The following is a 13,858-nucleotide window of genomic DNA, read 5'->3' as shown; positions in this document are numbered from 1 at the left end:
ATATTTCTAACCACTCTGTCATGCATTTCTTATTTAAAAAAGAAGGGGCTATTGAGGGTTTCCATGGTAACTATAATGGCCAATGTAGACCTGCTGTGTATATGGAAAATGTATAATTAGCACTTTGTTACTCTCAAGTAGAATGTTAGTCTTTGGTAATCTGTAACATCTTTCATCTTCTCTAGAAACTAATCAGCTTTGATAATCATGACACAATTAGTATCATTATTGTTAAAATAAAATTTTATTTTTGCAATTCTTCTTATATAATCTTAAGCATGCTATCTTTGATAAACCTGTGGATGTGACGCATATGCTTTCCCATAGTTTGTGTAATGACACCATATCAAAGTCTTCTCCCATACTGCTGCAACTATTCCTTGGAAGTATTTTTACAGTGAGTGAAATAAACATAAAAGAAGGAGCGCTCTTTTGTGACTCTCTTTGTGACGGAGGTGTTCTTCTCAAGGGGCAAGTAAGTAATGAGTTAATAACTGTTATTAATGAGTACTGATTTACCGAATATTAATAAATATATATGAAAGGGAATGTGATACAGCTATATTATTGATGACTGAGATTAAAATTAATATAAGATAATTAATACCAGATCAGAAATGACCTTGGGTCCTTTGAAAATTATTGAAGAAAATTTTCATTTTTATTCACAATAGTATAATTAATGTCAAAATCAAAGTAATACTGTTATGGGCATAATTGACTTTAGCATAAAAATATATATTGTAATGTCAGAAAATTAAGTACATTTATTTCAGAATTTAGAACTCCAGGAAATATAAAAAGTTTGTTAGTCCAGTTAGTTCATTAATAAAAAAAAAAAAAAAATCATAAAAAGCATTTAAAATACTGAAAGTATAATTGCAATATACCTGTCATTTTATGATCTTCTTATGATTCCCTGCATAGGAGAATGAAGCTTGGAAAGCTAGGTTAACATTTGCATTGCACAGTACTTTCTGTCTAACATATATTAGGCACCAAAATCAGGAGGGACAATTTTTGAAATTAGAGGTCCACAACCTGATACATCCAGATATACTGGACCATTTGTTCTATAACCCCTTGGACCACACATGTCCAAATCCAGGCCTTATTCTAAAAGCATTACCCAATCCATGTGTCCCTTAAATGTCTTGAACAAATTAGGGACATACTGTATATATGTGTTTTTTAGATAGTGTTATCCAAAAACATTTCCTTACGGGGTATACTTATTAAGAAGTGGTTTAACCTGCACAGTTGCCTGCCTTTTATGAATAGGCTGTAAAATGTGGTCCATGGTGTACATCTTAGAGTATAACAGAGAGTGACAGTGTAATCTGCTCCCTATTATAAATATGCCCCTATATGACTATCACTGCACACTTTAAGGATATTATTCAAAAATTTCCAAAATGTTCACATTTCCAAGATCACTTTTACAGCTCCTACAGGAACAAAGATTAGTAAAAACAAAACCCCAGTCAGGAGCACACCTTCCATCCAGTTTACTGGATATAAATAGCATGGTCCTGAGTGTCCAAGAAGCAGAGGCCTCCTGAAGCACAGGAATAACAAGCAGCCCTTAAGTCCTACAATATTTTGGCTCCCAGACAGCTTTGAAGCTCTAAGAACCATTTTAACAAATGCATTGTTCTCTATACAGGAGTAGTGTGACCAGTTTTTCATTTGCTTCTAAAATGCTCTATGCTATAACTGAATCAGTTCACCTACCAATGTGCTTGATTTTAAAATATAAAAAAAAAAAAACCCAAACAATTATATTTAAAACGTCGTATTTTTTTTTTTACTAGTTATGGTGCCGATCAGCAACTTATAGTGGGACTGCGACATTGCGCTGGACAAATCGGACACAAAGTGACACTTTTTTGGGGACCAGTGACACCAATACGGTGATCAGTGCTAAATAATATACACTGTAACTGTACTAATGACACTGGCAGGGAAGAGGTTAACATCGGGGCCAATCAGAGGGTTAAATGTGTCCCTAGCGAGTGCTTTCTAACTGTGTGTGTGTGGGGGTGCTTGTACTGTAAGAATATAGAGATATGTGTTCCTGCTTACTAGAAACACAAGATCTCTGTCTTCTGTCACAGAACGACGATCTGCCTAGTTTACATAGGCAGACCCCCATTCTGTCTGCTTTGGGAGACTGATTGGCTCCTACTGTGTCCAATCACAGTGGGAGCTGGTCGCTGGTGGCCTGTGTGCGCGCCCCAGACCAGGAAGAGCAAAATCACATACAGGTACGTGATTTCGCTCACAGAGGCGGCCCCACTACAGTAAATGTATGTGGGGTGGTCCAGAAGAGGTTAAAGTGGATCTTCACTGCATCTGAGCACCACAAACCAAAAACACTATGTAATTAATTTGTATTATTCAAAGCAAACTCCCCCATCCATCCATCCATGTCTCTATGCTTTATTTTGTTGAGAAATCACTTTGAAAAATAACCCCCTAGCATTTCTGGCTGTTCTTTTCTTGAGTAAGGGCAAATGAATAATGCAGCAATTACTTGCTGGAATTCATCTGCTTTTAGCTCAAGCATGCATGCTTAGCTGTCGAAACCACTCCTCCTCCCATTCCCTCCTGAAGACTCCTGAGATGTATGGCATAATTTGCCTAGAACAATCAAGAAGTAACTGAAGAAATGTAAAAAAATAAAGTTTAAAACAAGTAAATATGATATACTTTCCTATCGTTTTACTAATGCTAGCAGAAAAAGGATTAAAAATATCAATGTTGATTGGGAGAGTGAAGTTGCACTTTAAGTTTCTGGGACTGGCAAAGTTGTAAGGGAACATCCAAGACTCCCAGGTGTATAGAAATGGAAGCAGAGAGACCTTGCTGTTGAGGTGTTCAAGACAAAAGCAAGGGTCTGACCTACCACCGGGCCACCAGGCACCACTTTTAATTTACATGCCACTGTTAGTTGGACTTGCCCTTTATTATTAGAACTGTAAAGAATGGTGTAACAACTTCCATTAAATAATGGAAAAAAAAATGGTAGCAATTCAAAAGAATCTACTGAGATCAGATTAGTTGGGCAATTGCACTCTGCTAGGATGAATATGAATTGATTATATCCATTTGCCTGCAAATGTGTTGTGAATGCTTTTAAAAAAGTGCTCTTATAGCACCACTTTAATACGCTTGTGCCCAATGTTTCCCTACAATGTAACAGTCATATCCCCAAATAACACTTTATATTGTTTTCACAACATTCTGACTGTCAGTAGAGCATACCAAGACTGTGCAGCTGCTTAATGTTCCATTGACTGAAGAGTATTATGCTCAGCCAACTTGAAAATAAAATTTATTGCCACAAACCTCTCTAGGAAAAAACAAAACAAAAATAAAACAAAACTTGTGTTGTGAGGTAATGGGGATTATGGAATCTAAGAAGCGAAACAGTTGGTCAAATTGGTAGTGAATGGAGTATAACCAAGGAGCAAACCATAGTAATTCTTTACTACACATAAGAAGGTTATTATTGAAATAACTCACTTGTAGAGACAACCACAACAGGCAATTTGGAAAATCAAAGTTTATATAATCCACAAAGGGAAATATATGTATTACAAATTGATTTGCAGGAAACACAGTTTATAAAAGTATTTACATTTAGATTGGCAGAACCCTTTAGTATAAGATTTTATAGAAATATCAGCTCCACTGAGCTAAATATCTGTTTGTTATCCTTAGCTTTGTCGGATAGCTGAATGCGAAAGATTGTTAGTGGCTCTTGATGTTAGTACCTTGCTGAGCGATGCCAACTATGCCCTTCAAGCTGTTGTTCAATGCTATGGTCTGATTGCTCCAGTAATCTATCACAGAATCCCTTCTGTTCCAGTAGTGCAGGTAAGCAGAAATGTACCCATACAAATGCATTGCAGCCATGATAAGCAATCATTTATATTTATGTTGTTAAACAAAACAAGTCATTCAGATACAAGCAATAACGCACTTGTTCCAGGCTGATGTAAATGTACCTATTCATATTATAGAGGTCTGTTGTGAAGCTTCAAATCACACATAAGTAGTCAGCACCGATTGTGGTGCCACACAGAGGGTGAATGAAGCCATTCTGTACAAGAGAGATCTTATTGCTCTCCAATTAGACACTCGTCATTTGTTAAACTAGCCAAATTCCAAAAGCCTTTCAGTTTCTTGTATATTATGTGGCCAAATTTGTATTGGCCTTTACTCTTTAAATTACATTTTTTTTGCATATCTTTGCCTAGTTTTAGGCACTATGGGTTATTTACACTGGAATTTATGATTTATGTTTTGTGGCAACTTACAGTATCTCACAAAAGTGAGTACACCCCTCACATTTTTGTAAATATTTTATTATATCTTTTCATGTGACAACACTAAAGAAATTACACTTTGCTACTATATAAAGTAGTCAGTCTACAGCTTGTATAACAGTGTCAATTTTCTGTTCCCTCAAAATAACTTAACACACAGCCATTAATGTCTAAACCGCTGGCAGCAAAAGTGAGTACACCCCTAAGTGAAAATGTCCAAATTGGGACCAAAGTGTCAATATTTTGTGTGGCCACCATTATTTTCCAGCACTGCCTTAACCCTCTTGGGCATGGAGTTCAGCAGAGCTTCACAAGTTGCCACTGGAGTCCTCTTCCTCTCCTCCATGATGACATCACGGAGCTGGTGGATGTTAGAGACCTTCGCTCCTCCACCTTCTGTTAGAGGATGCCCCACAGATGCTCAATAGGGTTTAGGTCTGGAGACATGCTTGGCCAGTCTATCACCTTTACCCTCACCTTCTTTATCAAGGCAGTGGTCGTCTTGGAGGTATGTTTGGAGTCGTTAGATGTTGGAATACTGACCTGTGGCCCAGTCTTCGAAGGAAGAGGATCATGCTCTGCTTCAGTATGTCACAGTACATGTTGGCACTCATGGTTCCCTCAATGAACTGTAGCTCCCCAGTGCCAGCAGCACTCATGCAGCCCATGCTTGACTGCAGGCAAGACACACTTGTCTTTGTACTCCTCACCTGATTGCCACCCCACATACTTGACACCATCTGAACCAAATAAGTTTATCTTGGTCTCATCAGACCACAGGACAATGGTTCCAGTAATCCATGTCCTTAGTCTGCTTGCCTTCAGAAAACTGTTTGCAGGCTTTCTTGTGCATCATCTTTAGAAGAAGCTTCCTTCTGGAACGACAGCCTCGCAGACCAATTTGATGCAATGTGCGGCGTATGGTCTGAGCACTGACAGGCTCACCCCCCACTTCCTTCAACCTCTGCAGCAATGCTGACAGCACTCATATGTCTATTTCCCGAAGAAAACCTCTGGATAGGACGCTGAGCATGTGCACTCAACTTCTTTGGTCGACCCATGGCGAGGCCTGTTCTGAGAAGAACCTGTCCTGTTAAACCACTGCATGGTCTAAGCCACTGCGTTGCAGCTCAGTTTCAGGGTCTTGGCAATCTTCTTATAGCCTAGGCCATCTTTATGTAGAGCAATAATTCTTTTTTCAGATCCTCAGAGTTCTTTGCAATGAGGTGCCATATTGAACTTCCAGTGACCAGTATGAGAGAGTGAGAGCGATAACACCAAATGTAACACACCTGCTCCCCATTCACATCTGAAACCTTGTAACACTAACAAGTCACATGACACTGGGGAGGGAAAATGGCTAATTGGGCCCAATTTGGACATTTTCCACTTAGGAGTGTACTCACTTTTGTTGCCAGCTGTTAAGGCATTATTGGCTGTGTGTTGAGTTATTTTGAGGGGGCAGCAAATTTACACTGTTATACACGCTGTACACTCACTACTTTACATGGCAGAAAAGTGTCATTTCTTCATTGTTGTCACATGAAAAGATATAATAAAATATTTACAAAAATGTAAGGGGTGTATCCACTTGTTTGAGATACTGTATATACCTTCTTTTCAATGCTTATTTATTCCTGATATGTACAGGTTAAAATGTTTAAAGTATATGCATAGATTTAATACACAGCTAAAACACTGCCAAAAGTAGATATGTCTTGTATCTCTTAAGGGATCTTTTATCTGTCTTTTTGTCATTTTTCACTGGGCTTCTTTTTCCCTTTGCAATTCAGATGCTGATGTCTTTTCTTTAATCTCAGCAATCAATAAAGCTCATGGTGTGTGAGTTATGTTATTGGGATTTAGTATTAAATTGATGTCTTGGATTGATTGACTACGCTATCCATAAATATGAGGTGACCATTGTCTGATACCAGGGATACGGTCATATTTGTTTGGCAATTAGATAGTTGAAGGGGGGAGTAACTGAAAAACACAAAATAGAGTTGGACAAGAAACGAGTTTGGAAATGTTATCCTCCTTCAAATGGTATCCTACTAACTATGGAAAGAACCTATGTTTATGATAGAAATATCAGTTACAGGTTTCATAGATATCCATGTTTTAAAGATACAGTGATACAGTGTCCATGAGCTAATATCCACTATGCATGCAAGGGACACTATAAATGGGTACAGTTTGATTTCCCAGGCAAGGGCCATAGGAGAATATATGCATGGTGCCTGAAAGTAAAGGTACAAAGGGACCAACCATTGAGGGACATAGGAATTGTAGAAATTCTTAAACGGTTGGTTATACTGCCACTTTCAGGAAGTTGGGACATTGACAAGCAAAGAAATGTTAAGGCAGACCCTGTATAACTATGCCTCCAATTGTCATGCCTCACATTTTTTCTTGTGTCCTTAGAGGTTGAACAGCTCCTGTGACAGCTGTGACAGCTCCTGACAGCTCAGTGCTCCTGAAAATATTCTTACTAAATTTCTATCTGTATTTCTGATACCCTTTTTTTCTTTTTCTTCAATCAAGATACTTGGTAAACCAGAGATATTTTTTTTCTACGGTGTCTTCATTTAAAACTTTAGATACTCTGCTTGAGCTAGTCTTTGCACAGCAACTATCTGAATCAACATACTTTCAGCAACAGCTTTTCAGACCGTACCTGGTTCTCGATGAATTGAAGATTGCTAGGCTAGCTTGGAATATGACCTTTGTGCACTGGGGTCTGTTTTCTGTTGCTCTCCAGACCCTTGTGTGCAGCGTAAGTTAGCCACAGAGCAATCTCCAGTTCCAGAGCCATGGTACAGCTACTGGTGTGACCCAGTCTTTGAGGACTTGTGTAGTAAGTAAAGCTGGTCTGGCTAAAGAACCAGGAGCTTCCTCACTGTTGGTATCAAAGGGGTCTATTTTAGACTCCCTGCTACAGTCATTTTGCCTCGGTAATGTTTAAGGCTGATTAAATTGTGCATTGACACAATTTGCTAGGTGCACTGTTGTGCACATGCGTGCCACGCTTCATTTTCTATCCTTAGCCTAGAGGAAGAACTTTTCGATTGTTGTTCCTACTTCTGAAGAACCTTGTGGTTCATCTGGTCTGCGGTCTAGTTCCACTGCCCATCTTCAGTAACTTGGTCACCTCTGGCTACATACAATTCTCATTTAATGTAGCAATTTGCTTGCAGAGGCTCTAAGCACGCCTTGGCACCATCCATAGCAAAATCTAATTTTAACCCTACCGGCCCTCCAGTTCTAAGTGAAATTGAGGTCTGTATTATTATCTCTGGTTCAGATTCAGAAATTTTACAGTCTACTCCTGGGAAAACTGTATGTTGTTTCTAACCTACAGTACATTTTTTTGTACCCCCTAGAATGATGGATGACCAAGGCACCACATCCCCAAATTTTAACATAAAATTTGTTTTTGTGAATTGAACTTTCAAGGTGTCACAAAGACAATAAAATATTTTTTTTATTATATAGAAATACTACAGATTATCTATAAAAGAGAAGTTATGTTTACATAAACAGTGCCTACAGACTTTTTGCTGTATCCTGAAAATTCTTCTTTCAGGAGATAAATTAAATTTTCACCCCAAAGCATAAGAGGAACTCCTGTCTCCAAACAGCACAGTCTACTTTTCCACTGCAAGTACCGGCTCGGCTCTACTCGGCCCTGCTTGGCCCGGTTTGCTTTTCCACTGCTGGTACTGAATGGTACGGTGTTGGAACGGTTCGGTACGGTTTGGTATGGTTTGCTTTTCCACTAAAGTAGTACTAAAATTAAGTGGGTGGGATAACAACGATTCTCTGACCAATCAGTGGCTAGTAGCGACTGCATGCAAAGGATTGTGGGATATGGTACCGGTATGGTACCTCTTGGAACCACAATCGAGGTGGTGCTGTTTTAGAGAGCCGTACCATTCGGTTCCATGCAGTGGAAAAGCGCCGTACCGTACCAAACCGCTCCTACACCGTACCATGCGGCCACAACATACAGGGGTATACAATGTACGGTTAACAGCAAACACACACACACATCATAGGTTGAACTGGATGGACTGATGTCTTTTTTCAACCTCACTAACTATGTAACTATGTAACTGAGGGAATGAAGTCACTTGAGACTGAAGGACCATGCTACCAGAGATGGCATAGCCATATTATTGGTAGCACTGTTATTACGGTCAAAGTAACCTATTATTAATTCCCATGTACTTTATACTGCGGCTGCACTGCACAAAGTTTTGAGTTAATTTTACCTGTAGTACCAACTCAGCTGCTTTCAATCTGTGGTAAACAAAACTACAGTACAGTAACCAAAACTCACAGGGAAGCACCAAATGTGCATTGAGTATCCAAAGGACTTTTACCTAATTAGACTGATTCCTAATAGTCATTATTTAATGCCTATTGCTTATATTTAGGATATTACAATAGACGATTATTTTCTAGCAACAAAGAGGTTAATACTATAATGCATAATTCACATTTTTGTTCATGTTTTCAGATCCTAATTAAATGCTTGGCAGTTTTTCAAGAGATCCCCAGCAGCACCTGGCAGAAAAAACAGGCTGGTGTAACAGAGGGCGTACTGCACATGACAGCCTGCATCGTGTATTATGTAGCCAAGGTACTTATTTAGATGCATCCAACATGGCAATCAAAGAATGCTTATTATATTTCTATTTTAGGATGACATTAAAAGCAAACACTTCTCCTGTTACTTATGTATTTCTGATAATTGAACATATCATTATTTCTGAGTCATGACCCTTTTATGAGCCTGTGTAAATATTGTGTATGATTAACGGATTAGTGCATTTAATAATCTACTCTGTCTAATCCCATGATATTTATATTTTCTTTTACTACCACAAAGCCAGGAGAAGCTGTAGGAGTCTGATTAACTAAAAGCGAAATTGCCAGGTTCATATCATAGAAGAGAGAGAGCATTTTTCCAATGTACAGTTATGCACCACAGCCAATTGAAAGTTGTCTTTGATATCTCTTTAGATGTTGGAATTCTGGTTTCTGTGGGTGCCTAAAATTTACACTATACTGTAATCTTACACACTGCTGTGTATAAAAGCAATTTCAAGATATTATGACTCCAGATGATGCCATCAGAAAATTTAGATGCTTTGTAGCAGCTTACAGATTCCTATTCATGCTATGGACTCATGGCAGCAGGTGTGGTTCTCCTGCATTGACATTCATTGAAACGAATGTCCAACGCAGGCCAGATAAACCCCATTGACTTTAATTGAGCAGTATAGACACATGGCAGTTAAGGGCTGCGTTTGCCCTACTTTGCGTTGTGCTACTTGCTACACAGCATGTCCTATTGAAGTGCATTTGTGTTTGAATAGGAACTGCAGCACTTAAAAAGAATGCCATCAACATGATCACTAAGATGATAGTTTTGCAGCACTCAAATCATGAGTGTTATAGCATATCTAAGGCCATTTTTTAAGTATTTTGGATAGAGTGGAATAATATAAATCAACTACATGGGATCAGTAATAATAATTTTTTTCTATACTAAAATATACCAGCTATAATTGTAATTTTAACTGGTATATTCAATATATACAACAATGACACACATAGTGAGAATGCTAGCGGAAATTGAATAAAAGCAAATATCTCCATCCCAATCTTCTTCATAAAGCATCTACTATTGATGGCTATTCTTGAAGGGCATTCACATGTCTGTGTTTACCAATGTTTTAATACATATTTAAAATAAATGTAAAAATCAAGATGAGTTAGGGGACAATTCATATAAACTGCATACAAAACCCATGTGATCCATGGTTTACATGGATCTTGTGCTAAAATAAAAGCCGGACCTCCCTACTTACGTCATGTTACTTTTAAACAGCAATGCTTGTAACATGCACTAAAAACACCCTGCACTGCATGAACAATGCTTTCAGAACACATGAAAAATGCTTATTCAAACATGCATGGAAACGTGCATATTTTCCAACGCATCAGTGTGAATTACCCTAAAATTCTCAGTCTAGAGCAGTGGTCTCCAAACTGGGCCTCGTTGGCCAAATGCAGGCCCTCTGCTTTCTTTTTATCCAGCCCTTGAGGCATTATTCCTGCAACGGACACTAACAATAGGGGAACATTCCTGCCACAGACACCAATAATAGGGCACGATTCCTTCCACTGACACCAACAATGGGACATATTTCTTTCACTCACACTAACAATCGGGCACGATTCCTTCCACTGACACCAACAATGGGACATATTTCCTTCCACTAACACTAACAACCGGGCACGATTCCTTCCACTGACACCAAAGACATTGGGACATTGTTTACTCCCACTGGGCACAGTTAGGCCCCCCCTAAAGTCTGAATGACAGTAAACTGGCCCTTTGTTTAGAAAGTTTGGAGACCTCTGGTCTAGAGCATGTACTCTAGACTAGAACATATATATATGCACCTGAATTAAATACAGTTGATTGGCAATAACATCAGAGCTTGTATTACAATGAATATTCTTCTAATATTTTAATTTAATTAAACAACATGATCCACATTCAAATATAAAGACCAGCATTTGGCATGGTAATAAATCTACAGTCAGGTCCATAAATATTGGGACATCAACACAATTCCAATCTTTTTGGCTCTATATACCACCACAATGGATTTTAAAGGAAACAAACACAATGTGCTTTAACTGCAGACTTTCAGCTTTAATTTGAGGGTATTTACATCCAAATCAGGTGAACGGTGTAGGAATTACAACAGTTTGTATATGTGCCTCACACTTTTTAAGGGACCAAAAGTAATTGGACAGATTAACAATTATAATATAAACTTTCACTTTTTAATACTTGGTTGCAAATCCTTTGCAGTCAATTACAGCCTGAAGTCTGGAACGCATAAACATCACCAGACGCTGGGTTTCATCCCTGGTGATGCTCTGCCAGGCCTCTACTGCAACTGTCTTCAGTTCCTGCTTGTTCTTGGGGCATTTTCCCTTCAGTTTTGTCTTCAGCAAGTAAAATGCATGCTCAATCGGATTCAGGTCAGGTGATTGACTTGGCCATTGCATAACATTCCACTTCTTTCCCTTAAAAAACTCTTTGGTTGCTTTCGCAGTATGCTTCGGGTCATTGTCCATCTGCACTGTGAAGCGCCACCCAATGAGTTCTGAAGCATTTGGCTGAATATGAGCAGATAATATTGCCCGAAAAACACTTCAGAATTCATCCTGCTGCTTTTGTCAGCAGTCACATCATCAATAAATACAAGAGAACCAGTTCCATTGGCAGCCATACATGCCCACGCCATGACACTACCACCTCCATGCTTCACTGATTAGGTGGTATGCTTTGTATCATGAGCAGTTCCTTTCCTTCTCCATACTCTTCTCTTCCCATCACTCTGGTACAAGTTGATCTTGGTCTCATCTGTCCATAGGATGTTGTTCCAGAACTGTGAAGGCTTTCTAAGATGTTGTTTGGCAAACTCTAATCTGGCCTTCCTGTTTTTGAGGCTCACCAATGGTTTACATCTTGTGGTGAACCCTCTGTATTCACTCTGGTGAAGTCTTCTCTTGATTGTTGACTTTGACACACATACACCTACCTCCTGGAGAGTGTTCTTGATCTGGCCAACTGTTGTGAAGGGTGTTTTCTTCACCAGGGAAATAATTCTTTGGTCATCCACCACAGTTGTTAGTTGTTTTCCCTTGTCTTCCGGTTCTTTTGGTGTAGCTGAGCTCACCGGTGCGTTCTTTCTTTTTAAGGATGCTCCAAACAGTTGATTTGGCCACACCTAATGTTTTTGCTATCTCTCTGATGGGTTTGTTTTGTTTTTTCAGCCTAATGATGTCTTGCTTCACTAATAGTGACAGCTCTATGGATTTCATATTGAGAGTTGACAGCAAAAGATTCCAAATGCAAATAGCACACTTGAAATGAACTCTGGACCTTTTATCTGCTTCTTGTAAATGGGATAATGAGGTAATAACACACACCTGGCCATGGAACAGCTGAGCAGCCAATTGTCCCATTACTTTTGGTCCCTTAAAAAGTGGGAGGCTCAAATACAAAGTGTTGTAATTCCTACACCTTTCACCTGATTTGGATGTAAATACCCTTAAATTAAAGCTGAAAGTCTGCAGTTAAAGCACATCTTGTTTGTTTCATTTCAAATCCATTGTGGTGGTGTATAGAGCCAAAAAGATTAGAATTATGTCGATGTCCCAATATTTATGGACCTGACTGTATATGAAAATGCAATTGTAAAGTTAGAAAAGGCTACATATGGGTACCTCATACATTTTTAACATAGACAAAGAAGTGGATCAAAAACTAGCAGACTTCGCTGGTACTAGAGAAGGACTGTAAAACACAATTGAATAAAAAATATGTTTATTACAAAAGTTGTTTGAAAAAACATCTATAAAACCATATAGGGAATGCTTAGTTGGATAATATAGGCCATGTAGTCAAGAACTGCAACAGTATTTCTTTGCTATGTATTGCTGGAGGTTGATGGTTTCACACAAAAAAAAAAAACCTGCTTCCTCAGGACCTCATTATCTTGTTAGAAAAGAGCATTGGCCTATACCAGAAAGAAAGGCATCATTCAGTTCATAACAGGGCATAATCATTACATTAACATGCTGTATTCATCGAGTCTACTTACATGCATTCCCAAAAACCCAATATGATGGCGATATGCTGCATGGCGCAAAGCACAAACATAGCTATCACAGTGTAATACAATCATCCTATACAAAGGAAGCAGAGGTGATAGGGAACTTTTTCAGCCAATAAGACTTTTGCTAGCATTAGGCAGAAACCTAATGCCTAGTGCCTTTCGTTTTGGTATGGGCCAATGCTCTTTGCTAACACGATAATGAGGTCCTCAGGAAGCAAGTCTTTCTTTGTGAAATGCGTCGACCTCCAGCAATAGCAAAGAAATACTGTTGCAGTTTTTGACTACATGGCCTTTATTATCCAACTAAACATTCCCTATATGGTTTTATAGATGTTTTTTAAAAACAACTTTTGTAATAAACATAATTTAATTCAATTTTTTTTACAGTCCTTCTCTGGTACCCGTAAAGTCCGCTAGTTTTTGATCCACTTCTTTGTCTATAAAAATACAGTATGTAATCTGCACACCAGATTAAAGGTTAAAAAAATTGATTTTATTGCACAACATTCACATAATAAAGTAACATTTCTGTGTACAAACATCATATATTTAAAAAGAAAAAAAAAAAACTTTCTTTATAATACTCGTTGTGTCAAGTGCCATGTATACTTTATCTGTATACACAAACAGTAACCTTAGCCTAGAGTAGAACAACAAAGGAGGACAAAAAAACAAAACAAAACATTATTTTATTATTGGCTAGAGAAGGGAAAGCATACAATCTCTATCATGTTTTTATTGCTTTAAAAAAAAAAATAATAAAGAAAGGCTTTTTGTATGTTTGGAGCACAGATTAACACTGCAGTTTTT

General features: G+C 38.3%; 1 protein-coding gene across 1 annotated transcript in view; it reads left to right on the top strand.

Annotated features, from left to right (window-relative positions):
- The window catches only part of CFAP54 (cilia and flagella associated protein 54), a 616,124-nt gene that overhangs the window by 225,255 nt on the left and 377,011 nt on the right, over positions 1-13,858 (top strand). Inside the window, exons 25-27 of the mRNA XM_082253561.1 lie at positions 328-475; positions 3,727-3,882; positions 8,860-8,982. Coding sequence (XP_082109687.1) covers positions 328-475; positions 3,727-3,882; positions 8,860-8,982 — 427 coding nt within the window. The remainder of the gene's footprint in view (positions 1-327; positions 476-3,726; positions 3,883-8,859; positions 8,983-13,858) is intronic.

Source organism: Pelophylax lessonae, assembly GCF_965119305.1.
Source record: "Pelophylax lessonae genome assembly, chromosome: 4".
NCBI classification, from domain to species: Eukaryota; Metazoa; Chordata; class Amphibia; order Anura; family Ranidae; genus Pelophylax; species Pelophylax lessonae.
This window is presented reverse-complemented; position numbering and strand designations above follow the sequence as displayed.